At 44.7% G+C, this 24,866-nt stretch overlaps 2 protein-coding genes across 3 annotated transcripts; both read right to left on the bottom strand.

Annotated features, from left to right (window-relative positions):
* Window positions 1–574: 574 nt before the first annotated feature.
* Window positions 575–21,055, bottom strand: ADHFE1 (alcohol dehydrogenase iron containing 1). Of its 2 annotated transcripts, XM_048061746.2 has the most exons (15): window positions 20,873–21,021; window positions 20,582–20,619; window positions 18,221–18,264; window positions 17,997–18,050; window positions 16,021–16,175; window positions 15,668–15,864; window positions 15,232–15,309; window positions 14,022–14,127; window positions 12,618–12,770; window positions 11,383–11,481; window positions 10,332–10,410; window positions 10,090–10,186; window positions 6,829–6,986; window positions 3,071–3,199; window positions 575–2,489 (listed from the first exon to the last, which is right to left on the bottom strand). In XM_048061746.2, the coding sequence occupies exons 1-14, from the start codon at window positions 20,926–20,928 to the stop codon at window positions 3,116–3,118; spliced, it is 1,398 nt and encodes a 465-aa protein (XP_047917703.1). In that variant the 5' UTR covers window positions 20,929–21,021; the 3' UTR covers window positions 575–2,489; window positions 3,071–3,115. The 2 variants fall into 2 exon arrangements, with proteins under 2 accessions (XP_047917703.1, XP_047917704.1); XM_048061747.2 differs by lacking the exons at window positions 575–2,489; window positions 3,071–3,199 and adding an exon at window positions 3,206–6,372 and having other exon boundaries at window positions 20,873–21,055.
* Window positions 21,056–22,935: 1,880 nt separating this feature from the next.
* RRS1 (ribosome biogenesis regulator 1 homolog) lies at window positions 22,936–24,216 on the bottom strand. Its single transcript, XM_066993039.1, has one exon. It carries the CDS (start codon window positions 24,189–24,191, stop codon window positions 23,076–23,078), a length of 1,116 nt encoding a protein of 371 aa, XP_066849140.1. The 5' UTR covers window positions 24,192–24,216; the 3' UTR covers window positions 22,936–23,075.
* Between the last annotated feature and the right edge of the window lie 650 nt (window positions 24,217–24,866).

Genomic DNA, 24,866 nt, shown 5'->3' with positions numbered 1-24,866 from the left:
AGTCCCTGGAGTCTCCTCAAACCATTCTTCTGTCATGACTGAACAGCCCTTATGTACGCTTCCTCAAAACCTATTAAAAAAAACATGGTCTAGATAAACTTGGCATTTGTTCTTCATATAAAGACTGACAAATCCCTTTATGTAGTTATAAGGCAGAAAGTAAGACTGACTCCTCAAGGAAGGGGAGGAAATCAATCACACCCTAGCGCTAACAAGTAAGCCATACAAGGATTGTAGTGCTGTCATGAAATATGTAATGTTTCTTAAAACTACGTATTGACGATGCAGAGTAAGGTGTACAGAAAGCTTCTTCAAGGTTCGGAGAAGTGCAGTGCAGCAGTTGGGCTGCTTTTATTTCTGAAACTTCTCTAACATTCATCTCAGTTGTTACCCCAGTGCAATGGCTTTGCGTACTGCTGAGTACACCAAGCAAACATCTTGGCTGGAAGAGTCACTACGCACTGCGAAGCTGACAAATGCTTATCTTCTCTGGATGGTTTTGGTTTGTACTTTAAAAGATTGAAGTTAACACGACAGAGTTTTAAATGCTGCTGTCATAGACTTCCAAACAAGCTTGTGTTTATGGCAAGTACAATACTATTTATTATTTGGATTTCAGTATCATCTCAAGGTGGTAACAGATGCATCACGGAGGCCTTTAGTAACAGGGCAGTAACAAGTCACGCATGGAACAAGTCGCTCAGACATGCCCAGCCACCACAGTTTCACCCCCCTTCCTCCCCGCAAACACCACGTTCACATACACAAAACAGACATGTTCAAAGATACAGGTATATTTGATCAACTAGATTTCTCGGTACAGAATAGTTTAGTTAGATAATACACACACACACAAACCCTTACTCAGTTGTGAATGAAACTACCAATGCTCAGAATAGGACAGGAGCCAGGACATGACTCCTTGTCAAACCATCATTATTCGAAAGACAGCTCTGCAGGGTGGCTTGAACTCCTTTGATTTTGCTCAGAAAACTGCCAGGAAAAGAAATGTCCCCCTCTTACAGTACCAGGTGCTTAAGCTGGGTTAGGTGTAGTATCAGAGCCTTTGTCTCATCCACAAAGCATGGAGAAAACCTATTACATCAGAACGGGTTGTAAGGCTTAGTTTAGAAATTAGCAAGAGCTCTGGGTTACCCGAGTATATGAAGTTTAGTGTGAGGTTCTATCAGCTGAAAATGCAGCCTGCTAGTAACTGCCACAGCAGCATAAACAGCAAATAAAAAGTGTGCTGGAGTGAAATATCCTACATTCCTAAGTAGCCCATCAAAGTGCTCTGGTGCAGTAATGAAACCCATGTGCTGCTCAGTTCCCCAGAACTTTCCAAACGCAGCACTGCTGCCATGAATTAGGCTCCTAGAAAAAAAAAATCTCTCTTCAGGATTGCTGCCACAGTCTGGAGAAAGGTAGGAGCGAAAAGATGAAACAGAGCAAAATATTATACACAAAAGGGTTTGACAAGAAGTTTTTTTCCCCAAATATGGCAACTTTGCATAATAAAATAAAATGAATCCCTCACCCCTTGCTATTATGAAGGCACTCTTCATGATAGAGGTTCCTCTGGGCAATTTCAGCACAGGACAAGATTAAGGACATGGAAAATAGATGTGCTTTCCAGAACAGGCTGAGGCATTTTGGCAGTGCAGTCCCTATGGCCACCAAACCCACTCTATGGTAAAGAAGAAAATCTCTGGTATCCAATCAGTATCCATCCACCTGCTTCAATTTAACATTAAACCAGACCCAATGCCAGCATCTGGGACACATCTGTATTTTTAGATAGATCTTTTTAGATTCCAGGTTAGCATTAATCTTATCAGACCAACACAAAAGCACAAAGGTGTGCATACAGAGCCTTCTGCTTCGGCTGGGTGACTGCAGAACTGCTCCCTTCCCAGCAGGTTACGGGGTTCTTCTTGCATTTGTCTTGTGCTGTGCTCACTGCATGAATCTGGTGCTGAAAGGGTCCAACATGAAGCAGAATCTGATTTAAATGAACTGCACACGCAACCGTGTGCACTTTTTTAAAAAAAAATAAAGAAAAATAGTATTAAAATTTTAGTTTCATTTCTCCCTTTCCCACTTCCCCTTCTCAGTTGACAGTCGACCAGCTGGTTAACTGCTCCGAACGTGCACACTCATTCCCACGTCTAACCAGCCCTCCCAGCAGGGCACAGCGCAGCCATATGCTACACCACCACTTTTTCATACTGAACCACAGCCTACTGCCACTTCATGAGGCTGGCGGCTGTGCTCGGAGCGACAGCACCTGCAGGAGTTCAGCAGAAGCGATCACTTCACACATGTAGTTGATAGCTTCCTTCCACAGAACACAGCAGGAAAAGGGAGCGGTTTTCTCCACGGAGACAAAATGACCGTGATGGATGATATGTTGCTGTTACGTGGTTCCTGTTGAGGGTGCAACCATGCTTTACTCTGGTTTGCTCCTCCTATGAATACTTCATATATACCTTGAAAGGAAAGACAAATATTGGAAAAAACATTTCAAAAATTTAACCTAAAGCAAAACCTCAGAAAGCCTTGTCCAAACATAGTTTCTTTTGTTTGTTTTTTAATCAAACAACAACAAACGACCTCCCTTCAATAGCCTTCTTGGTGAAGCAAGAGGGTAAGAAGATGACAAAGTGGAATACAATACAGCAGATTGACATTTTCCACAAGGGAACTCCCCCTCCCTAATTAAAAATGACCCCAGCTATTTCTTAAATAGCAAGACTTATTAACAAAATCATAAACAATTTAAACAAAAAGCATGTTTTGTAAAATGCCCTGCAAAAAACAGTTTTCACTTTTGACCATCTCTAAAGCACCAGCAAGCCTTCAGTAAAGCTAGATGTCTGATTCAGCTTTCATGCAAGTAATACTACTGGCTACTGAGCAAGGAAAAACACAATCAAGTCTTCACTTCAAAGTAGTTAGTTAACGATGAATTACTTGATCTTTTGGCAGTGCACAATGGTACAGAAGTGGAGGACACCCAAGTTCTTCCATTCTCTAAACATATTCAACCCCGCTGTCTGTAAGAAATTACCTTTGTGTTATAAAAGGGCACACTTTTCTGAGCAAAATGTTTAAGCTAATAAAGCTTCATGGAAGCCTCAAAGAGGGCAGATAAGTCTTCTTCTGTTTGGGGACGTGGTGACAGTTTAGTCACTCTCTCCTGCAAGATCAAAGAAAAACCAGATTAGAGAAGGTTGCCAATAAATTGAATCAAAGAGCAGCTAACTGTGCAGCTCAACTGCGTGCTAATGTCCTTCACAGAGAATAACAAGGTTTTGCAAATAAGTAATCAAGTCATTAAGGTTGAAGCATCATCAACTGTACTGTACTTTCAATAATATACTAGCTGAAACAGCTTATAATTAAACACACAGAAGAAAGATTAAAAAGCTGTTCACTTGCAAAGTCGAGTACTTCAAACATGGGTCTTGCCAGACACAGATGTAGGTACGCTGGGGGAAGCGTTCTGGGAATACAGTCCGTTTTAAATTCATTTGCCAGCATTGGAACTAGGAACATAATTTTTAGGCACTGAGATTTTCAAAATACAACATCTCTCAAAGGCCGGGAAGCCCAGTAGATGGGGAGAATAAACAGTGTGTGCAGCTCAGGCTCCAGAGAAGAGACACACCAAAGCAAGGTAGTGAAGCTGCTTGATATATAGCTGGACGCCTTGGAACAAGAACAGAAAATAATTAGGTTTGGTTTTAATCTGGCATGTGATTCACCAGAGTTTTCAGATGTGTAAGTCCCACTGACTGAAATGAAACTCAGCTGTACGCCTCACCGTTCTGTTTGACAGAAATAACTACAGAGGCAGGGATTGCAATTGCGAAAAGCCCCCACGCTGTTCAGGGTGGGGAGCTGTGATTGTGTACGGATTCAGTTATCGCAGAAATATGACATGGCTCCACTTAGCTGAAACAGCCTAACATGAATGCACCTGTAGTGTTACGATCAGTAACTTCATGCTTTCAACAACCAATGAATTCACCATTTACTGAAGTATTGGGGAGATTTACAAACACCTGCAAAGACAGATGCCCACACTGGGAACGCACTGTGCCTCGGCAAAGCAGCCTCTACGTGACTGCTGTTACTTTGGCAAGACAGCTTCCCCTCCTACAACCTGTTTCTACATCTCCCTGGTGGACGAGGCTGTCCCTGTAAACGCTCTGATCTGTTTTTCCCTTTTTTACACCTGTGAGACAGCGGACGTCATTTGCTACCGGGCTTGCCTCGCACACGGGGTCGGACGCCAGGGAGGGAGTGCCTCCAGCCCCCAGCATCTGGAGGAGGCTCAGCAAAAGCAAAAGGCAGAGCTCACACCGCTGCCGCAGCTGCTCCGCTTCCCCCTGCGCCCACAGGGCTGTGATTTGCCGAGCAGCCGGATGTGGCTGCAAAGCGAGAGCACCACGCTGTGAAGTTCATCTGTGGATATCGGGCGGGCACGGAGAGGAAGTCACCTCAGAGACATTCACAGTTCATAACCAGCACGACTAGCACGGCCTGCCGTGAGTCCGAGAAGCGCAGCTTTGTGCAGACAGCTTCGTGTGCAATAGGGACTTTGCAGGTACCAGCTGCAACAACTGAATGAAACCTTTCCTCATCTCTGATCAGCACGGCTGTGCGCACAGATCCAGCCAAGGAAACGGCTCAGATTCTTCTGTGCAGTTTTGAAAACAAACGGAGAATTCAAACAGCACCAGGACAAAAAAAGTGTGTTGCTTTTTTCAGACTCGCAATACACAAAACTCAGAGCTCAAACACCCAGTAAATAATTCATCAGGCTTAAACCAGGACGCTTTGGGCCAAACTGCAGTTTTGCAACCCTGTGTTACCTGTAAAGTCCCACGGGGTGGCGGGGGACGACCATCACCCTGACAGACCACAGCATTTCCCAGCAACAGCAGCAGGATGCTCCCTCCACATGGCAGCTCGACACAGAGGCACCAGCGCTGCCCCCACACAAGCCTGCCGTTATGTGCTGATGCCCAGACAGCAAGGCCCTGGCTCCTCCGGTCTGACTCAGTGAGGCCTGGTGTAATGCCAAGGATGAGCAACTCTGTGCTCATCGGTGCTTCAGCCACACTGCGACTGCCTCTGGTACGGTGGCAGGGGGTGGGTGGGCCGGAGAGCCGGCCTGCTGCCATCGCTCATTGTCAGCCTTCCTCATCTCCCCCCTGAAACCCATGCAGGGCCAGCCACCTTTTTGGCCTCGGGACATGATCTTTGCTAGACCCACTACTCGGTTGTGAATAGAATCAATTTCAACAGACTCATTTACAAAGGAAACCAAAATCCTATTCTAACTTCAGGTACGAAGGTTTGTCCCAGCATAGCTCCAACCCTGCAGCGTGACGTACACCTTGCTGATTTATTGTATTAGCAGCATCAGCCTGCAGCACACGGCCTTGCCGACACGAATGGGTGGCTGCTGTGTTCTGAAGAAAACTTACTGAAAGTTGAAAAGAACATAAATATATCAAAGGCTGACCTGTATGGACTACCTCTGTAGGTAATGGACTGTTAAGGAATACGAATACGTTCCCAGTATGGTACATCTCATGTACAAAATGAGGTTTGAGAAACTACCAAGTCATCTCATTTTACGCAGTACAATTAATCACCAATGCAGTGAGATGACAGTAAATGAATTAAAAGTCCATTTGAGATAAGCTAACAAAAAAAACAACCAACAAATAAAACCTTCAATGTCTAGCTAAAGAAACTTCCCCCCCTCTTAGCTACACAAAACATGCCTTCAATGAGATGTTGTGCTTGTGTTGCCCCAAAATAAATGTTTTAAAGAGAACATTCTATGAAAACAAACCTCCAAAATGCCCCATAACAATTCATGTGCATAACCTATTTGATGCATACTCTGACACTACTTCTTCCTGGCTTTACCACTTGATCCCAAGTAGTTGCATTTTGGGTCTCATTTTCTCAGGTGTAAAATAGGAATATTATTATTTACCTTCTATTGTAAGTAGCTCTGAGATTTATCCACGAGAACTAGACATGATAAGAGATACTGCTGTAAGAAGTGATTAACTTTTCAGCCTGCAAAATTTTAATTTTCACCATATTGTTTATTTCCCTTGCTATTTGGTGGAAATAAATCCTGAATAGACAGAGCACTCCATAGCATATGAATTGAGCTGTCTTTTTACAAGGAAGACACCGGATTTTGCTTTTGGTGTGGCGTGTTGCTTTTTGCAGTGTCTTTGTGAGCGCTGAAACAATAAAGGGTATTACAAGTTTAAACTACACCGTCCCAGGGGACCTTATTTCAAATTCTGATGGGGGTCAATGGAACAAAAAAGCCATCTGTGGAAAAAAAATGCAACTTCTCAGTATGGAAAAGTTTATTGCAAAGTCAGCTTCACCATTCTCACCAAATAGTGCTTGGTATTAAGGCTTTATCTTTAACCCATCCTGCACGTACAACTAACAGAGATATTTAAGAGAAAACAGTTTATTCTACCAACATCAAAGCTCTGTGAAAACCATCCCCTTTTTTAAAAACTTGAAGCTTAAAAAATGCCCCCAACCTAGCCATTCTTTCTGGACCCATGCAAAGAACAGACTGCAGCATGCACGCCATCTCACTGAAAATAAAAACTTAAACCGTGTAGCGAGAAGAACAGTTGACTATACCTTACTTTCTCCATTGTGTTTTCATGTAGGACTATAAATACCATTTGCTTGAAAAGAAAGCCTCCTGTTCTTTAAAAAATCTGCTCGATTTTATTCGACAAGGAAAACTTTTACTTTCTGTCTTACCTGAGGCAGAGTGCCTTTGACTAATGCAGGGATGTCTGCTTTAGAATAACCAATTGCAGCTAAGCCATCATCAACATTCAGATCAAATAGGAATTTCCGGAGCGTGTCTGCCAAAATAAACCCCGCATCTTTGATTCTGGCAGTGCGGATGTCAGCTCCTAAAATAAGACATAATGCCTTGACTGTAGGGTGGAGAGAGAGGAGGAAGCCTGTTCTGGACTTAATTTAATCATAATATCAGCTGAATACATATCCATACATAACAGTCACTGCCCTAAAAGCAACATGAAGTAAAAAGAGGAATCAGTCTTCATTTTACAGTTGGGGTAATTTGTAAAAGGTAAAATAAAACAAGATCAGGAGAAGCAGGTAACCACTGCCAGAAATACTAACTGCCACATGGAGTTAACTTCCTCTCCCTCTGTGCTTCCAGGGAGAAGCACTTCTCAGTCTGACTAACTGCTGGGAGGAAAGAAGCTAACACATGAACGTCAGTGTTAGTTATTTTTTATGGACAGCGTGCCAGATGCTACCTTTATTTTAAGGCCTTGAGTTTGCTGACATCTAGAGGACATGGAAACCAGCGACCAAATAATTTTCTACTTACTCTGTTTAAATACACGTTCAAAGAGAGGACTAGAGTGCAGAGGCTGAGAAAGACAGGAGCTGGCAGGGCAGTGGTTTAGTGGGTTAAATAAATCCTACAGTTAATTCTGTCTGAATATGTGCTTGCTTGTGTAGGACAATGCAGAACTGAAGAGGAGGAATTGGTATCTTTGAAACATCCACTGAACAGCAATGAAAGCTTCAATATAAAATGAAAGATTATCAGTATTCCTTACAGAATAGCTTGCTCCTCCTTCCTCAATGAATGGTCAAGACTTTATTAAAAAAAAAATAAAAAAACCTGCACATCCATATAGAAGATGAAGCTTCCTCCCTGTGATTTCTCTGCAAAGCAAGCTGAGCCAAATTTGTTCTCTGCATAACCTCAGTGATGTTACACAAGAACTATGCTGGGCCCAAGAACCATACTGAGAGATGAGTAAGAGCACAACACAGCTACGGGAGAAATATTTTCTGTGATCCTCCTGCGGTTCAGCGTAGCATGCACGGGTGACTAAGCAAACAGGAGACCAACAAACTCATTTGAGGAGCTCGGATATTTGTGTAGTAAGAGGGGCAGTACTGTGGCAGAGACTGTCAGGGAGTAACTGATAAATAACACGACCGAGTACTGTACGCAGACTGATGCTGTGGGGGATTATGACATGCTACCTGAGTTTAATTGTAGAAGAGTAAGTGGGACATAAAGGTGATCCAGTATCTTCAGATAGTAAAGTGAAAAGGGAAAGGGAGTGGGGGAAAAAAAAGGACAAAAAAAGGTTCTGTTACTTTCTTTTTGCTCAGCCTAAAGGACAAATTAGTCACGGATTGCACTCAGAACATTTCTGGCCACACACACACCTATTTCAACTGTTAAAGAATCCACCCGAGGAGGTATTAAGCTTTTTCTGGCTGTACCCAAATTCACAGCTGTACATACACACAACATAACTATTTAGTAATCTTCTCCACATTATAAAATAGCTCCTCAGTCACTGCATCTGGCAACATGACAGCTTTGAATCAGCTACTGGAGTCAGTTGGATTACAGACTTGAATCAAGAGCAAACACCCCAGGTGGGAATTAATAAGTTCATTTCCATGTGACACCTTTTCAGCAGGGACACTTTATAGCAAGGCAGACACTAACATAGCTTAAATTTCTATTGAGAATATTAATGGAGCTTTTAGAAGCAGAATTTATGGCAGCTGTTCAAACCACAAAACCTAAAGGAACTACTTTTCAACAACGAGTTTTAAAATCAGGGAGCCAGAGATCAAACTCTCCGATATGCTATGCAGGCCAGTTATCTGACGACAGCCTACTTTCTGTGAGCTGTATGCTATTGCTGCAGGAACACAGACATTTTGTAGCTTAGTCTATCTCTCCAGCTAGGTTGTGTTCTGTTTGTGACCACAGGCAGGACTGCAGGAGGACGGCTGAACAAATCTCAAAACCAAAAATAATAAAATAATCCGAACTCTCCCCCAATCTGTTTTTTTCCTGAGCATGTTGTTTTACATCCTCTGCAGTACAACTGTGACATTTTCACTGTCTATACAGGAGTCTTTGCTGAAAAGCACAGCGCTTTCAGACCACATACACAGGGAAGCCATACACGTGGCTGGACTGCTGTGACTTGCAGGCAGAAGGCTGACCATACAAGGGATTGAGTACAAATTTTCCAAATACCAGGAGAGTTGCTCTACCCACTTGCTCTGTGCTGTCTACGCTGCTGTGCACGTGACTGTGATTGCTCACTCCTCAAGATAGAGAGCACGGGTATTAGCGGCAGTTTAGCTGCAACACGGAATCGAGTGCAGGCAGAAAAGCTGGCCTTAGATATAAATAAATCAGCCCACAGGAGAGCCATGCTGTCACAGCTAGACTGCTAACAGCTCCAGGACTACGTCACTGAGAGCTAGTTTGCTATACATAGCCGTGCTGGGGGTGCAGTAGGATGTATCCTATCTCCAGGACATCTTCCAGCAAAGGGCTGCACAGATTTACAAGCCACTGTACGAAATGGTAATCTTTGAATGCGTTGTCAGCTTGCAGCACGTACTTTCATTCTGGTAAGGAGCAGAAAAGGCTGCTTCTGAGCCATCGCAGATGTGTCCACGGAACAGCTACTCTGCTTTCCCTTGGTATCAGCCACTGAGAAATTCCATCACCTAGATTATCTAATCCACTATTTTAAGCCTACATTAGAAGGACGGAAAGCCACAGTTATTGTTTGCCTTGGAAAAGGGGCAGGAGTGATCCAGAACATCACTCTGTCCTAATTCATTGCAACAGCAGGGGATTTGTTAGGCGAAATGCTTTCTTTCTGCAAACAGATGCAACTGAGCATTGGTTTATTTTATGGTATCCGCTTTAAAGTAACATCGCTCCACAAAGCACCAAGAGATTTTAATCACAGTTACGCTCTCCTGATTTGTAAGGTATTTAGTTAATTTCATCTTTCCAGTTTTCTAGTCAAGAAGCACAATTCTCCAGCTTGCTTCTTTAATTACATAGTCTTTTTTAACTATTTTTTTTAAATTTAAAACCTCTGCAACAACTATGATTGCTTCCACACGTTTCTTCCCCTCCCCAAAAGACATTTTGGAACAAATTCAGTATACATGAGCAATATTCATAGAGATTCCTACCTAGTATCTCTGCAGCTTCCAAGTGCCGCTCAGGATGTACCTGTGCTGTGAAAGCAAACACTGCTGGGGATGTCAGCACCACAGAAAGGCCATGTGGCTGGAAAAAAACAGACAAACAAACAAAAAAAAACCACATTAACAGCACATCTACTTGTAACTTCAATGTGCTTTAATGCTCAGCAATGTGAGAGAACAGAGAACTGAGGCGTATGATAGGGAAACAAAGATAAACCAAGTTTTACCACTAAAGAGTGATCCACGTTATAATCCTTTGGTTTATAAGTTTTCACCAAACCAGAAATAGGGTAGGACATTCCATGGCTGGAACAGAGAGTAAAGAGAAAGTGGTTAGGGCAACTCGCCTGGTATTTGGAAAATGTGTGTTCGATCCCCTGTGTGGTCAGCCTTCTCTGGGCAAGTCTCTTGGATACAGAAACACAAAAAGTATTTAGGTACAGATACAGCACGGGTACTGGGGACAGACAACTCTCATCCTCTGCACATTAGTGACCTCGCTGTAAAAACAGCAAGAGTAAGCAGCTCCTTACTTCGAGAGTGTGAAGTTATATACTCTACTGACTGGACTGAAAGATGCTCCGATACTAAAGTAATGCAGACGTGCCAAAAATAACAAAATCTGCATTCCCACCTGATCACGCTGCATGAGAAAAATAAACAGTAATTTTAAAGTATAATTAAAGAGTGGATTTGCTCAAACAAAAGAAATGAAAGGAAGGTCTCTGAAGAGAATGACTGCTAATAACTTTCCCACATAATGCGGGCTTCAGCTTTGCTTTTCTGAGACTTTCACCCCTATGAAGATAGATTGGATTGTAATATGAATTACAGCTCATTTCAACCTGCTGAATGCCCACCCCACAGGCAGACTCACTGCCAATTGCCTTGGTTCAGGAATGGCACAAGATTACCTCAGTGCTGTCTGACTGCAGAACAGCTGGCACGGAATTCAACATTTTAACTGCCCTTGATGCTTCTTTTTCCAATTATGGTTTTTACTTGTATGGTCAAGGAAGGTAAAGAAGGCCACGTTTTGGAATTTTCATGGGATTTGATTTGAGTATCCCAGGCCAGAATACACAATCTTCATACACGTAAATGCCAAGAGCCTATTAATTTCTCACAACATATGGCCCTCCCTGTGTTAAGGGGCAACGCAGGTCAGGCTACACTGTCCTGTACCCAGGAAAGGAGTCAGCAATGCCTTTGACAATCCGAAACAAGCACTGGGCTAGAGGCTGACCTCAGAAGGGATTAACATTTTCCTGTACTCACCAGAGATGAACACCAGCGTTGCCAAAGCCAATACCAGCAAAAGCACTTGCTAGGTGCATGTTGGCTCTTGCTTCACGGTCTTCAGGGTTTCTGATGGCTCTGCACAGCATGGAGACAACAGTACCAGCAAATTCACGATGGAGAAGGGAGAAGGGAGAACAACTTTTTAGTTGGGCAGATAATGATAGGACAAGGGATAACAGCTTTAAACTAAAAGAGGGGAGGTTTAGATTAGAGGTTAGGAGGAAATTCTTCACTGAGGGTGGTGAGGCACTGGCACAGGATGCCCAGAGAAGCCGTGGATGCCCCATCCCTGGAGGTGTTCAAGGCCAGGCTGGATGGGGCTTTCAGCAGCCTGGTCTGGTGGGAGGTGTCCCTACTAATTCTACTAATGAGCTTTGGCAACCTCACAAGCAGATCCTAGATCACTCCAGCACACATTGAGATTCATGAGAAAGCTGGTCTGAACCCCCCCCACCCGTGTAGGAAGAGGATAGGCTGGGCTTCCTTGCCGTCCTGCACGTCAGGCTGCTTATGTAGTTTTACAACATGGAGAAAAAGTCTCAGGAACAGATTCCACAGAACAACAAAAAAAACTACTTGGACTGGCTAGGTACTGTAAAAAGTCTTTAAGAAAGTAATATATTGATCTTTAACATAAGTGCACATGGTATACAAAACCTGTATACAGACAAAAACGTAACTGGTAAGGATCAAAGTCAACTCCCAGTTAAGCCAAAATTTAATCTAAATTGAAAGTCTTCTAAGTATTAACTAGTTTTCAGCAAAAGTATAACTTCACACATCTTTAAGTGATTGTGGTCATCTTCTTGATGGAGCTATTTGCATATTTGTTTGCAATGAAAGACACAGAAATGACACCAGCAATATTTCATACAATTTGTTGCATATTCCTCTTATACTGTCATAGAAAGACCATTCTTCAAAAATATGAGTGCTGCTCCCATATTAACTGATCAGCTTGAAATTCTTTTAACTGAGGACTTCTAAAGTAGATCCACAGAGGCATTAAAAAGATACCTCTACAAGACAACCCAGTAATCCTAATCCTACTTTCAATTTTATTTGATAAACATTTTGTTTTATTCAAGAGAAATTCAGGGTAGAAAATGAAAGCTTAATGCATTGCTTCAACCTAAAACTCAGGTTCTAAATTCTTTTGGGGCACTGAAGACTGACCATACTGGGAGGGGGGCGGCTGTTAAATATATTACCTTTTCAAATATTTAGCCACAATGCGCAGAGCATGAAGAGCCCAGATGTCGCTGATGGGGTTGCTGCCTTGGTAAGCTGGCCTGTTGATTGGATTGGAAGGGCAGGGACTGCGCATCTTGTAAGGAAGAGCGGTGTATGACTCGAGAGCATGGCTAAAAGAAAGATGAAAAATGAATTATTTAAGTGGGAGAGCTCCAATTTGCTGCTCTGCTATCCTTTGAGTAAAGGTTCTCCTTATTTACTTCTGGTGTTTAGCCAAAAAGAGAAACACAATCTCATAGGCAATTGGGAGAATGCTGGGGGGACACCTCCAGAGCGCTTAGCCCTCCAACAGACACACAGAATGCCACAATCCAACATGCCACATCTCCAACAGCCACAATCTATCATGCCATGCCTAAAATTAGGTTGGATGAATTGGCATTTTGGTCTGCAATGCTTTTCAACGAAGAGCACTGTGCATCTGCAGTGGGTGCGTTTCTTCTCCGTAGGACATGAACCTTAAGAGGCTCTAGCACTAGATGCACAGTAAGACACCCTCCTTTTAAAAGTATGGACCTTTCAAAAGTTATGAGTGGGATATTCAAGCTAAGTGGAAGTGCCAACAACCTTATCTCCCAGATACTCACAAACCTGGCTACATAGAGCAGGAGCACTGCCTACACTGCTACGCTTTGATGTTTGTCCACAAACCATTTTCATTTATAAACAAATGTCTAAATTCCATTACAAACATTGTGTTTCAGAATAATTCACCAAGCTTGAGAAACTGCACAGTTTCATTATGCATCTACTACTCTAACACACACAGCACCCAGAAGGAAAGCAAGCTCTGGCCCTCAGAATAGAAATTTCCATGCATTTTGTGCAGGTAAAAGCTGTAGGTTAAAGCTGAAAATTTTGTGCCAAGTGAAAAACACATTAAAAGAGAGGTACTGAAGATGGTCGTATTTGGGCTAAAACCTGTCAGCAGCCCACAGGTCTTCAAAAGGTTTGTTTGACAGATCATGGCTTTTATTAGAAAATCCTTGTCCTCTATTCCCTGCCATGGCTGACAACTGTGATAAATGCTGTCACAGTTGTGATTAATCATCTACTTGATCTCTCAAAAAAAGGACACCCGGACTCTCTTCCCTGACAGCAACCATTTTGGAAGCAAATGATTTCTCCAGTTCTGCAAGAACATTAAAATGTCTGCAAATGAGTGATTTTTGCCCATGCTTTCTGAGGGAGGTAATGCAATTAAGTAAGAGGAATGTAGAACAGAGATCACCTTAACAAGAACAGGAGAGGAGGAGAAAAGATCGTTTTCTACTCCTAAAATATATTTTTTTCTACAGTCATTATAGTAAAAATGCAAGAACTATAATAAAATCAAGCAGTAGCCTACACAGAGAACTCACCAAAGCACATCAAAGCCACTGTTGGCCACTATTCGCTCTGGCATAGACAGCGTATGTAAAGGATCAATGATGCCCAGTGTTGGCTTAATGGCTCTTGAAGCAATACCTGCAAAATATGGGAAGAAAATGAGTTTAATTTTTTCTGCAACAAAATTGGACAGCAAAAGCCTAATGTTCAATAGGTAAGGAACACAAATGATTTGAAAATAGGAAGAGAACTGCAAAGGGAGAGAAGGGATAGTAAGTATCTATGAATCTAACTCTTATTGATGAAGTCCCTGTAACAGAATTTTTGGATTTGAGACTGTTGGCCTGGAGTGAATTCCACCAGACCACGTTCTCCCTCTGGCTGTCACTCTCCCCGAGCAGCCTGCCTTTCAAAATGTCTGTGCTGAATGGCATTTGCAACGCCATTCTTAAATTTGCATCTCGTGCGGACATCTCTGTGAATCAGAGGACAAGAGTGGTTTGTTTCTACAACAAATTACTGTTGCTAATTGCTGTCTTCAGCATCTATAACAACTGTGCCTTCATACGTAGTTAAGGTGGCACAGATGTAGCCTTGAGAGAGAGAGAGATACAGACAGACAGATTGACTATATAGAGACCACAAAACTCTGAGCTACAGTCACAACTACCGTAGACTGCATAACATATAAAATCCACCCAATCTGAAGTAAAACCTCAAAATAGCTACGAAGCTTAAGATGACATTTTAGCTGTAATCCTTATTGTCCAGGGATGAAAAGGTCAGAGGAAGACAGTGCCCCTCACTTGCACAGCATCTCAGGCCTGAGGTTTCAGAAGTCAGGAAAAGGAACATTTGGTTGCAATTACACAACAAAGAAACATAATTCTTAAAAACAGAAAGAAAAATACAGAGGAAATAAGGAACAGTTGGTTGACCCTGAATGTAAGTAGAAATTTCCTTTGCCATTAACATTTTCTGCCATTTAAGGACTTGAAAGATTTTAGTTTCCTGTTTTGCCTTCAAACTATAATCCACTATATTACATAGGCATTTCATTATGTTAATATGCTATAAATTTAATTTGAGGAGGAAACCTTTAAGCTCTTCAAATTTGTCTGTGGCAGTTGAATCAAATGAATTGACATCTGCAATGGCCGCAGTATTCCTTTTTTCAGGGCAGGAAAATAATGAAGACATTGGGGGAAAAAAATATCTTGAATAGAAGACAAAAAATCTCACCAGTTTTTACTTTTAGTTCTTTGAAGTCAAAAATGGCAACACCAGTGGTTTCGCTTCCAGTTCCAGCTGTTGTGGGAACTTAAAAAGAAGAATGGGGATAATAACAAATAATAAGTAATATATAATAACACAGAATAAAGAAAAAAACAATAATAATGGCACCAGAAATACAGGATCTGGGAAATCTTGGAGGTATCCCTGATCCAAAGCCAACAGGTCAAAAGAAACAGTCCCTTTGACTGTTTTTCGCAGCAAAAGGAGTCCAACTTGGCTAAAAAAGACAAACTAATGACAAAACCTGTGAAGTAAGCAGCAAACTTGCTGCCGAATACAACTAGAGGAAAAGTAAGCCCAAAAGGAAGGTGAAAAGGTCAGGGTAAACTCTGACTCTTCTCCTCCCGCCCCTCACTCCCTACACACACCTCTGCTGCTTTACCTGCAATGTGTGGCTTAAGGGGCACGGTGACAGGCTTCCCTTTCCCAATGGGAGCGTTGACATAATCCAAGAAGTCTGACGTGGGGCTGGAGGCGTACAGGTTGGCAGCTTTGCAGGTGTCTATTACAGACCCGCCTCCAACAGCAACATAGGCATCAAACTCTCCCTTTTTAGCAAATTCAATGGCATGCAGGAAACTTGGAAAACAGGAAAAGCTTTTCAATCACTCAGGAGAAAAACAGCACATAGAGAAATTACTATTAAGACCAGTGTATAGGTCACAGGCAAAGAGGTGTTTATACAGCCATAGAGCCTGCGTGCCACTTTGAGAAATGTGCTGTCAGAAGTTGTACCTTTGGTCTGTCGGCTCCACCCGGACTTCATCATACATCTGAAAGTTTACACCATATTTTGCCAAGGAATTCAATACTGCATTTACAGGAGGGAGTTGGGAGAGGTTTTTATCTGTCATCAGACAAACTCTTTGAGCACCCAGATTCTTCAGGTCCTACAATAACAATTAAATTACAACACAAACAACTGGTGTAAAATCATATGCTTAACTATTTAAATTCTAATCCCAATCAACTGAATTATTTAATAAAAAAAACTAAAAAGTTTTGTACTATAAGACTTTTGAAACAGTATCAGCTAAAGAAAAAAGAGGGTTCACACATACGTACAGGACACAGACAATAGCATAAACTATAAAGCTGTCAAACGTCTATAGCTGAAGCCTTATAATAGAAGTGTATTGAGTTTACCTGGCGAGGGTTTGGTAGCAGGAGGGCTGCAGGGGCGGCCCCTGGGAGCAGAGCCCAGCAGCTGCCCCATGGCAGATCAGGGCCAGGGGACCCGTGCTGGAGCAGTTTGCTCCTGGGGGATGGACCCCGTGGTACGGAGCCGTGTGGGAGCAGTTCTTGAGGAGCTGCTGCCTGTGGGCAGCCCCCGCAGGCTCAGTTCGGGCAGGACGGCATCCCGTGGGAGGGACCCCACGGGGAGCAGGGGCAGAGAGGGACCGTGAAGGGGCTGCGGAGACGAATCATCAGGGACTGACCACAGCCCCCATTCCCTGCTCCCCTGCACTGCTCGGGGGAGGAGGTGGAAGAGAGTGGATGGGGGGGAGGTGTTTTTAATTTGCTTTTAGTTTCTCACTGCTCTAGTCTGTTAGTAAGTAATAGGCAATAAATTTCATTAATCTCCCTACATTGAAGTATGTTTTGCCTATGACAGTAATTGTTGAGCGATCTCCCTGTTCTTCAGCCCTTGAGCCCTTCCCATTGTATTTTCCCCCTTCTTCCTTTGAGGGGAGGGAGTGAGAGCACGGTTGTGGTGGAGTTTAGCTGCCCAGCAGGGTGAAACCACCACAAGCAGAAAACTAATGATAAAGATGTCAAGTGACAACCACGTGGAACTGCCTAAGACTGCATTAAAATGTAAAATATTTTTGGGCTATTTTTTTCCCCTACACAATTCCTGTGACATAAAAAGGCCTTTCCATATTAGGCCTTCCCTAGCTGCCTGCCAAAGCACAGCATTAATAACTAGAAAATGTAACACTGAATATTAATTTGTCGTTGAAAAAAAGAAAAATATTTAAAATAAGGTAGCAAAAAGAAGACAAATAATATTACATCCTAATCTTTGCTAAATTAATTGTTGTAATAGCTAAAGGTGTAATTTAAATAATCTCTATTGTTTAAAGGCAGAAGTTCTAACTTTTCATTTACTATCTGACCATTAATCTGCTCCACACATATGCAAATAAAGAGAACTATTAACTCCATAAATGCTAAGCAGCCACAAAACATACAAAAAAAAAGATAAAGGCAAACTAGAACAATGTACTCAGATGAATCACCCCACACTGCTGAAACACAAATTCCATGCCTTCACAGACCAAACTCAGAGCTCAACTAATATCCATCTAATTTAATGGAAAGTCTTTGATCCGTTTTAATAAGCGCTGGAAGAGACATGATACTGAAAAAATCCTGTTGAGTCACTGTGATTCAAAATTTTTTGAATTCAATTCCCTGTCAAGTATCGCTGCGTAATCATAGCAAATCATCAATGATCTAATTATCCAGTGCTACATGTCATGCGGTCACTTACACCACAGCAACGCTGATGTAACACGCTTCTGTTCTGTACCCAACAGTATTTTCCAACCTTTTCACACTGCTGTGTACGACTAGACAGACAGCAAAGCAGCGGAGGTTCAGACACACTATATAAAAGCTTTCCTATTTTAAACAGATTGATAGCACCAGCAGTCCTTTAGAAAGTAAGTTTTCACCAGTGAGGGATTTACATTACAGAAGCTTACCATGCCAATCTCTTTAGTAACTCCTTCTCCATAGCGGATGTTTGAAACGGCCATCTGCAAAATAAAGAACACATTCTTCTGGAAAAAAATGAAGAAATGGCATCAAGTCCCAAACAGCCACAGTGGAACTTAAATATTTACTAATGTAAGCACTTGTTAGATGCCATATTTGAAAGAATATATTACTTTGAAAAAAATCATATAAAGTTTATTATTAAATCTACCTCAAATGCATAGTCTGTATTTCCCAGGGTAGCATGTTCAGGAACTGGAATAAAAATTAAACAGTAAAATTAGGGAATAAAAAGTGACTTCATTCTCTATCACAATATTACAGATGACACATTTCTTTGCTTTTAAAATCACTAACACATCACTAACTGCACAAGTCATCTTGGCTTGTCTGGGTAACACTTACCATTTTTGTCTTCAGTTGTTTGTGAGTTGTTTGTGATTAAATTACCTAAATACTTATTTTGATTCGTATGATTCAGCAAAAAATGGTGTTTTTTCCTTCATTCAGTAATTCTTTCCTATAAAAACTGAGTAAGTTAACAGGAAATTCGCATGAGAACTTACAATGTATAAAAATATTTATGTATATACAATAAATACATAGAACTGAGTATCTGCAGAGCATGCAGGATACTCCATATCATTTGGGAGTTGTTACAAATGTGTAGAGGCTACATGATAACCTTCAGAACAACAAATTTCATGTCAAAAACAAGAGATATTCTCTATGTATCAGGATTGCAAACACCTTTTGTACATGTAAAAATAATTCTGGCAGATGCTTATGCTGCTTTTTACTTCTGACTAGTCCTGAACTTGCAGGTGTATCCGAACTGCTTGCTTGAAAATTAAGAAACTGCATGCATTGCTAATAACAAACAGGGCATTAACAAGAACTGATGATGCTATCAACTTTATTTAGTAGAAGAAAATACTTGTAAGGATAGTACTTCAGTCATATCTTCTCTTTGCCACGTCATTCTTGCATGAATTTTCACAGATCTCTAGTTCTTGCATATCCTGATTTTGTCACAAAGTGAAACAAACAGCATCAACTGAAACAGCCCATTGTTCTCCAAGAAAGGATCAGATGAGGCATTCTGCTCTTCCTGCTGAAGTCATGCCTTCTGTCTGTTATATTAATTGAAAAAATGTGATTTGGATTCAGATCCAATGAGTGAAGCCATGATAATGAGTCTTACAGACACTCTGGGGTGCACTGAAGCACTGACCCACGACAGTAACAGATAGATGTATTAAAATCCTTTATGTGCTTTCTATTCAAGCCCAGGCCAGCTGCTATCAGCTCTTTCATTGTCATCTCTTGCCAGGCTGTACATGTTTGACCTCTCCTGGAGTCTGAGTCTGCTGTACACTCAGTCATTAATTTGACAGGCTAAAAACATGTCCAAGCGATTTACTCTCTTGCTTTCTGATGAAATAATAGGTGCCCCGCTGTTATTTTCTTGAGCCAAAATTAACTTACAGGAAGAATTTTACTGAGTTCAAAACCTGCATTATTTACTACAACACTGTCAAGAAACAGAATAAATTTTTTTTTTGTTTTTTGTTTTTTGTTTTTTTTTTTTTTTTGCTAACTGTTAAGCCAATTCCCATTATTTAGAGACCTACAGAACTACTATCATCTTGCTACTTTATACAATCAATTTCTGCTTAAAACTTATAGGGTATTCTTAATTAAGATTTCTAGTTACAGGGTCTTATTTTGAATTGACTGAGGAGGTCATCAAGCAGACAACCAGAAAAATGAGATTCGATTTCTCAGCTGTGCTATTGTTGTGCTGTATGATGGTCGTGAGCAAAATAAATATCTGAACATACATTAGATTTTCCACAGCTAAGATGGAAATGATAATTCTTTAAAAAGTGTCTTCAGTAAAGCAGATGAAACTAAGACTCTCAAAACCACTCATTACTGAAATTATGGCCCTGAATACCCATTTTTATAGAAACTATCCTTATTGTATCTCTTAGGTACCTTTGCAGTATTAGGAGTGAAACATGTGGGACGTATTAAAAGATTAAGAGCATCTGTAAACTATTCTGCTGGACACCCTACAGTCAAAGCAATCAGAAGCTCCTCCAAGGGCACCTCCGTCACCAGCAGAGCTCCTCTACTCACTCTCAAACCCTGACCAAAGCAAGCCACATCCTCTGGGCTGGCTGCACAAAAAGCCTGAGGAGATTCCACTCCCCGAGATAAAACGCCTTTGTGCATGGCCCCTTTTTATTCACAGCACTTCTGTTTCTTTTCTAGTGTAACAGATACATGTTTTTCCCCACTGATGCAGATGTGGAGATGGTTTGGGTGATGGCAGGACCAGCAGAAACCACCCCTGTCAGTGAGGGGAGGGAAGGCCAGGATGTGCTAGCTGTGGCTGACGGGGAGACAGGATCTCTCCAACAAAAATCTTTATTATTATACCTTTATTATTGTGTTTATACACTTACAGTTGCAAAATAACAGGCTGCTTACCTTATGCTTTGAACTGTTTGCTACCTGGTACACGCTGCCCCTAACTATGTCAGAGACACGAATTAAGCCTTACCTCGGGAATACGTGTGGCAGTGACTCGGGCACCGACACCTAGATAAAAGAGAAGAGAAAAAAGTCAGGTTTAAAAGGCCAAACTCCGATGTTTCCCTGCCCGGGAGCCTCCCGCCCGCTCCCTCAGAACCCGCGGGCGGAGGCCGCCACCGTGCGGCCGCGGCGGGACCGAGCCTCGGGGGGCGAAGCGGCCCCACCAGCAGCCTGGCACCAGGGGGGGAGACCGGGGGAAGGCCGGGGCAAGCGGCGGGGCCGGGCGGGGAGGCCCCGCCGGGGCCCGTCCCCGACTCACGCGGCCCGCTGGAGCTGCCGCAGGAGGCGGGCGGCCCGCTCCCGCCCGGCCGCCATGGCTGCGGGGCCGGCCGGGGGGGCCGGGCCGGGCCGGGCCCTGCCCTGCTCCAGCCGCGGGGCCTGAGGCGGGGGGGAGGTCTGCTCATCGCAGAGCACTTAAAAATGACGTCTGTCGGCGACAGTCAGGCCCGCAGAAACACGATTTCGGGTAATTCTTGTTTCCTGTAGGTGAAAACTATGTGAGGTACTGGCATAGAAATCGTGAAACCTGCGCGACACAGCTTCGGGCCGCACGCATCAGAAGGACGAGATAACCCGGGGTCCACAGAGCTCTTGTGCCGGTCCCTGCATCAGAGAACAGAATTGCCTTAAGGACTGTATGCTTTAATAAACACAGGCTTCACACTGTCCTAATTCAGCTCCCTCAATGAATGCTCTTAAACATCTGGTGCGTAACTGCAACATTCAACTGATACTTGCTTTGAGAGCATCAGCAGATGAAAGGGACTTAAAAATTACATGGAAGACACTGAGCCAGTAAAGACTCTTTGCTACAAGTGGCTGATGTTAGCACAGCCCTTCCAAACCCAGGCAAGCTCAGCTCCCTGCACAGGTGGGGTGAAGTTGGTGCCCATGCAGCCAGTGCTAACTGCTTAAAAACCTGCACCCTCTCAAAGTTTTTAAGTCTGTATACAGTCATGTTGGAGTTTCAGGAAGTGAGAGCACCCAGCAAGCTGTCTGCATCTCTGTTGTGAATACATAACCACTTCTGAAAACTCATACTTTCCAGAATTTTAATGAAGAAATCCTTAGGTTCAGAAAGCTCACCACTAACACAGCAGCATGAAATACTTAACGGGAAGTCACAGGGTGGAGAGAACAGTGCCACCTAGTTGAGCAGGTACAAGACAGCCTATGGAAATGCCAGGAAAATTGGAGGCCTGGAACATTTCCTGCCATTTCCAAGTGCTTTTTGCACTGCTATGCCTAGCTACTTTTGCTGAACACCTGATTTCTGTGTCCATGTGAGCTACAGGATGCATGGGAGGTGAAGAATGCATCCTTTGCAAAGTTGATAAATTCAGCACTGTACTTGATCCATTAATGCCACTCAAATTCCTCCAGCACTTACTCCTTCTGTCCTCCTCAGTAGTCTTAACACATTGAGCTTTACTTTTTTTGTCATGTCGCCATCTTACTGAACTTCTAGAGAATGAGAAAATAATTGCTAATTATCTAGCTTTTTCAAAAACCTTGCAGCAAAACAGTATTATTAACAACTTACAAGTTTACCACTTGAAAGCTTGAAAACTTCATCTACTTGAGATTACTGGAACTCATTTTACTCCCTCTCATGCCAGGAAGGGCTCCATAAAATGTCTTCCTTCTTGGAGCTAGGCCACATACTGGGACAACAAGTTTTATTTTTTAGTTCAAATGTATGGGAGACACTACAAAGTTCAAGAGAAACGGAAGTCCTAGATAATTTCTAGTAAATGATGTGTTTGGTAAAGAAAAACAGAAGGAAAAATAAAGAAAAAAACTAGTGAAACTAAATAAAAACTATTTTTATAAAATGATCTATTACTATTAAAGCTAATAGAAGTAGGAATTTATAAGGTTTTAGCCTATTATTCAAAAAGTAGGACTTTTTAAATAAACAGAACTCTATGAAGTCTCTGCAATTTCTTAGGCTCCACAATGAGTCTTCCAGGAAGTTTTCATGTTCCTCTTGTAAGTGAGCCTGAATACAAGTTGAGCAGCAGTTCCCTTACAGAGCAAGAGCTCCCGCTGGGCCACTTACCCAGAATGGAGAGCTTTGTCTTTTAACTGTACCTGTCTGCACACACCATTCCTCAATCACAACACAGGTTACAGCCCTGCAGCTGGGCCCACCCCCCACCCTAGCTAGCTGAAGGCTCTCCCTGCCAGGGGATGCTGCGGCAGCCAGCCAGCCACAAAGCTGGTACCTGGCCACCCCCTGAAGCCCCCACCCCCACAAGCTCCCCCTGGATGGAGCACACCGTCCTCCTCAACTGCCACCTGAGAGCCAAACGCAGGCCATTTTAGAAAAAACGGAGCACGTTTATTGACAACGAGGTGTGGGAGCAGCACACAGGGCAGGTGGCTGGCACCAGCAGTCCCTTCGTGCCCCTCAGCAGGCGCCCCCAGCCTGTGACACACACAGTCCCCCGGTCCCTGCCTCAAGCCTTCTTCCTCTTGCCGCCTCCAGCACTGCCACCTGCAGGGCGCTGCTGCCGCCGGGCCCCGCTCTTCTTGCCACCACGGCCAGGCCGCTGCTGCTGCCGGCGGCCGCGCTTCCCACGCTGCCCCCGCTTCTTGCCCTTGGCAGAGGCGGCCTCGGCGTCCTCCTCGCGGAGCTGCTTGTTGACAGCGCGGGTGATGTCGAGGGCTGGCTTCTTGCTGTTCATGGCCCGCAGCAGCTCCAGCTGCCTCCCGCGCTCGGCTGCCAGGTCGCCCAGCACCGGCTGGAAGCGCCGCTTCTTGCCGCCGCGACCTCGGGGGGGCAGCTCCACCGGCTCCTTGGGCAGTCGGGGCTGGAAGCGGCCGAGCGAGGCGGTGGAGACGCGGGCGACACGGGCGGCCAGGCCCAGCTCCTCGCGGCTCTGGTGGCCGGTGGGGTGCAGCGGCGGGGCGGGGACGGCGGTGGCGGCGCGGTGAGCGCGGGCCAGGTTGCGCAGGCGGTTGAACTCGTTGCGAGCCACCCGCTCCCGCTTCTCCTGCCGCTTCTTGGCGAACTGGTCCTCCTCCGGGTCGGCGCCCGCCGGCACCTCCACCAGCCAGGAGCGGGCCGGGTCTCCGCCCGCCCGCCGGTACCCCCAGCGCCTCCGCCACTCCTTGGCCTGCTCGTCCCATACCAGCGAGCTCCGCTTGCGCCGCCGGATGCCCTTGAGGCGGGCGAACTGCTCCCAGCGGGTCGGCGGCCGCGGGCGCGGCGGCGGCTTCTCGCGGGGCAGGCGGCAGGAGGGCTCGGGCAGGCGGGCCACCAGCGGCCCCGCCGCCCCGCCGGCCCGCTCGGCCGGCAGCGCCCAGAGCCGCGCCACCAGCAGCTGCACGTTGTCGCGGGCCAGCGCCCGCAGCACCGCCTCCCGCCGCGGCCCGGCCCCGCGCAGCCCCGCCGCCGGCGGAGGGTTGGGGTCGAGCGCCAGCAGGTTGCCCAGGTCGAACTCCAGCTCCAGCTCCTTCTCCACCGACACGCCCCGGGGCTGCGGCGGCGGCTGCGGCTCCCCCGGCGGCGCCTCCCGCTCCCCCGCCGCTGCCGCCGCCAGCAGCTCCTCCACGCGCACCGCCGCCGCCATTTTGTGCCCTGGAAACGGAAGAGAAGCCACTAAACGTCAGTGCGACGGAAGTGCCCCGCCCCGCTGCCTGCCGGGAGTTGTAGTCCTGAGAGGTTGTAGTCCTGTAGACTAGCTGGGAGGGGTGGGGAGCGGGGCATGCTGGGAAGTGTAGTCTGCGCGGCTGGCCTTGGCCTCCCGGGGGGGTGTGGGGGGGCGTTACTCCCTGCAGGGCGCCTGCACCACTTGTGCCCGTTATTTACCGTTGTTTAATCAGCAGCACGCTGTAATGGCGTTGGGCTCCCTCAGTGAACACCTCAGGCGTGCAGGCTTCCCAGTGAGGCCTGCGAAATCCCCAGCGAGCTGCCCCACGCTCCTCCGCCCAAACCCCTTGCCCGCCATCATGCACAGGGCTGAGGCAGCAGCGCTGGAAGGGCACGGCGTGGAAGGGGCAAAGCCAAAGCGTGCTTGCCTGCTGTCTGCAGCACGTAGGGCTGCTGCTGCTGCCATGTACAGGGTGCCCAGGGCGAGCAAACGGGGCCTCGCAGCTCTCCCTGCCACTGCACGTGGTGTGCTGGCATTCCAACAGCAAGCAGGTTTAAGCCTCATGAACACAAATATATATATCTTAACACATTGTTCATATTGGTTTAAGCCTCATAAACACACAGAATCACAGAATCATCATCTAGGTTGGAA

Source organism: Anser cygnoides, chromosome 2 (genome assembly GCF_040182565.1).
Source record: "Anser cygnoides isolate HZ-2024a breed goose chromosome 2, Taihu_goose_T2T_genome, whole genome shotgun sequence".
NCBI lineage: Eukaryota > Metazoa > Chordata > Aves > Anseriformes > Anatidae > Anser > Anser cygnoides.
Note: the sequence above shows the minus strand (reverse complement) of the source record. Positions and strands in the feature narration are given on the sequence as shown.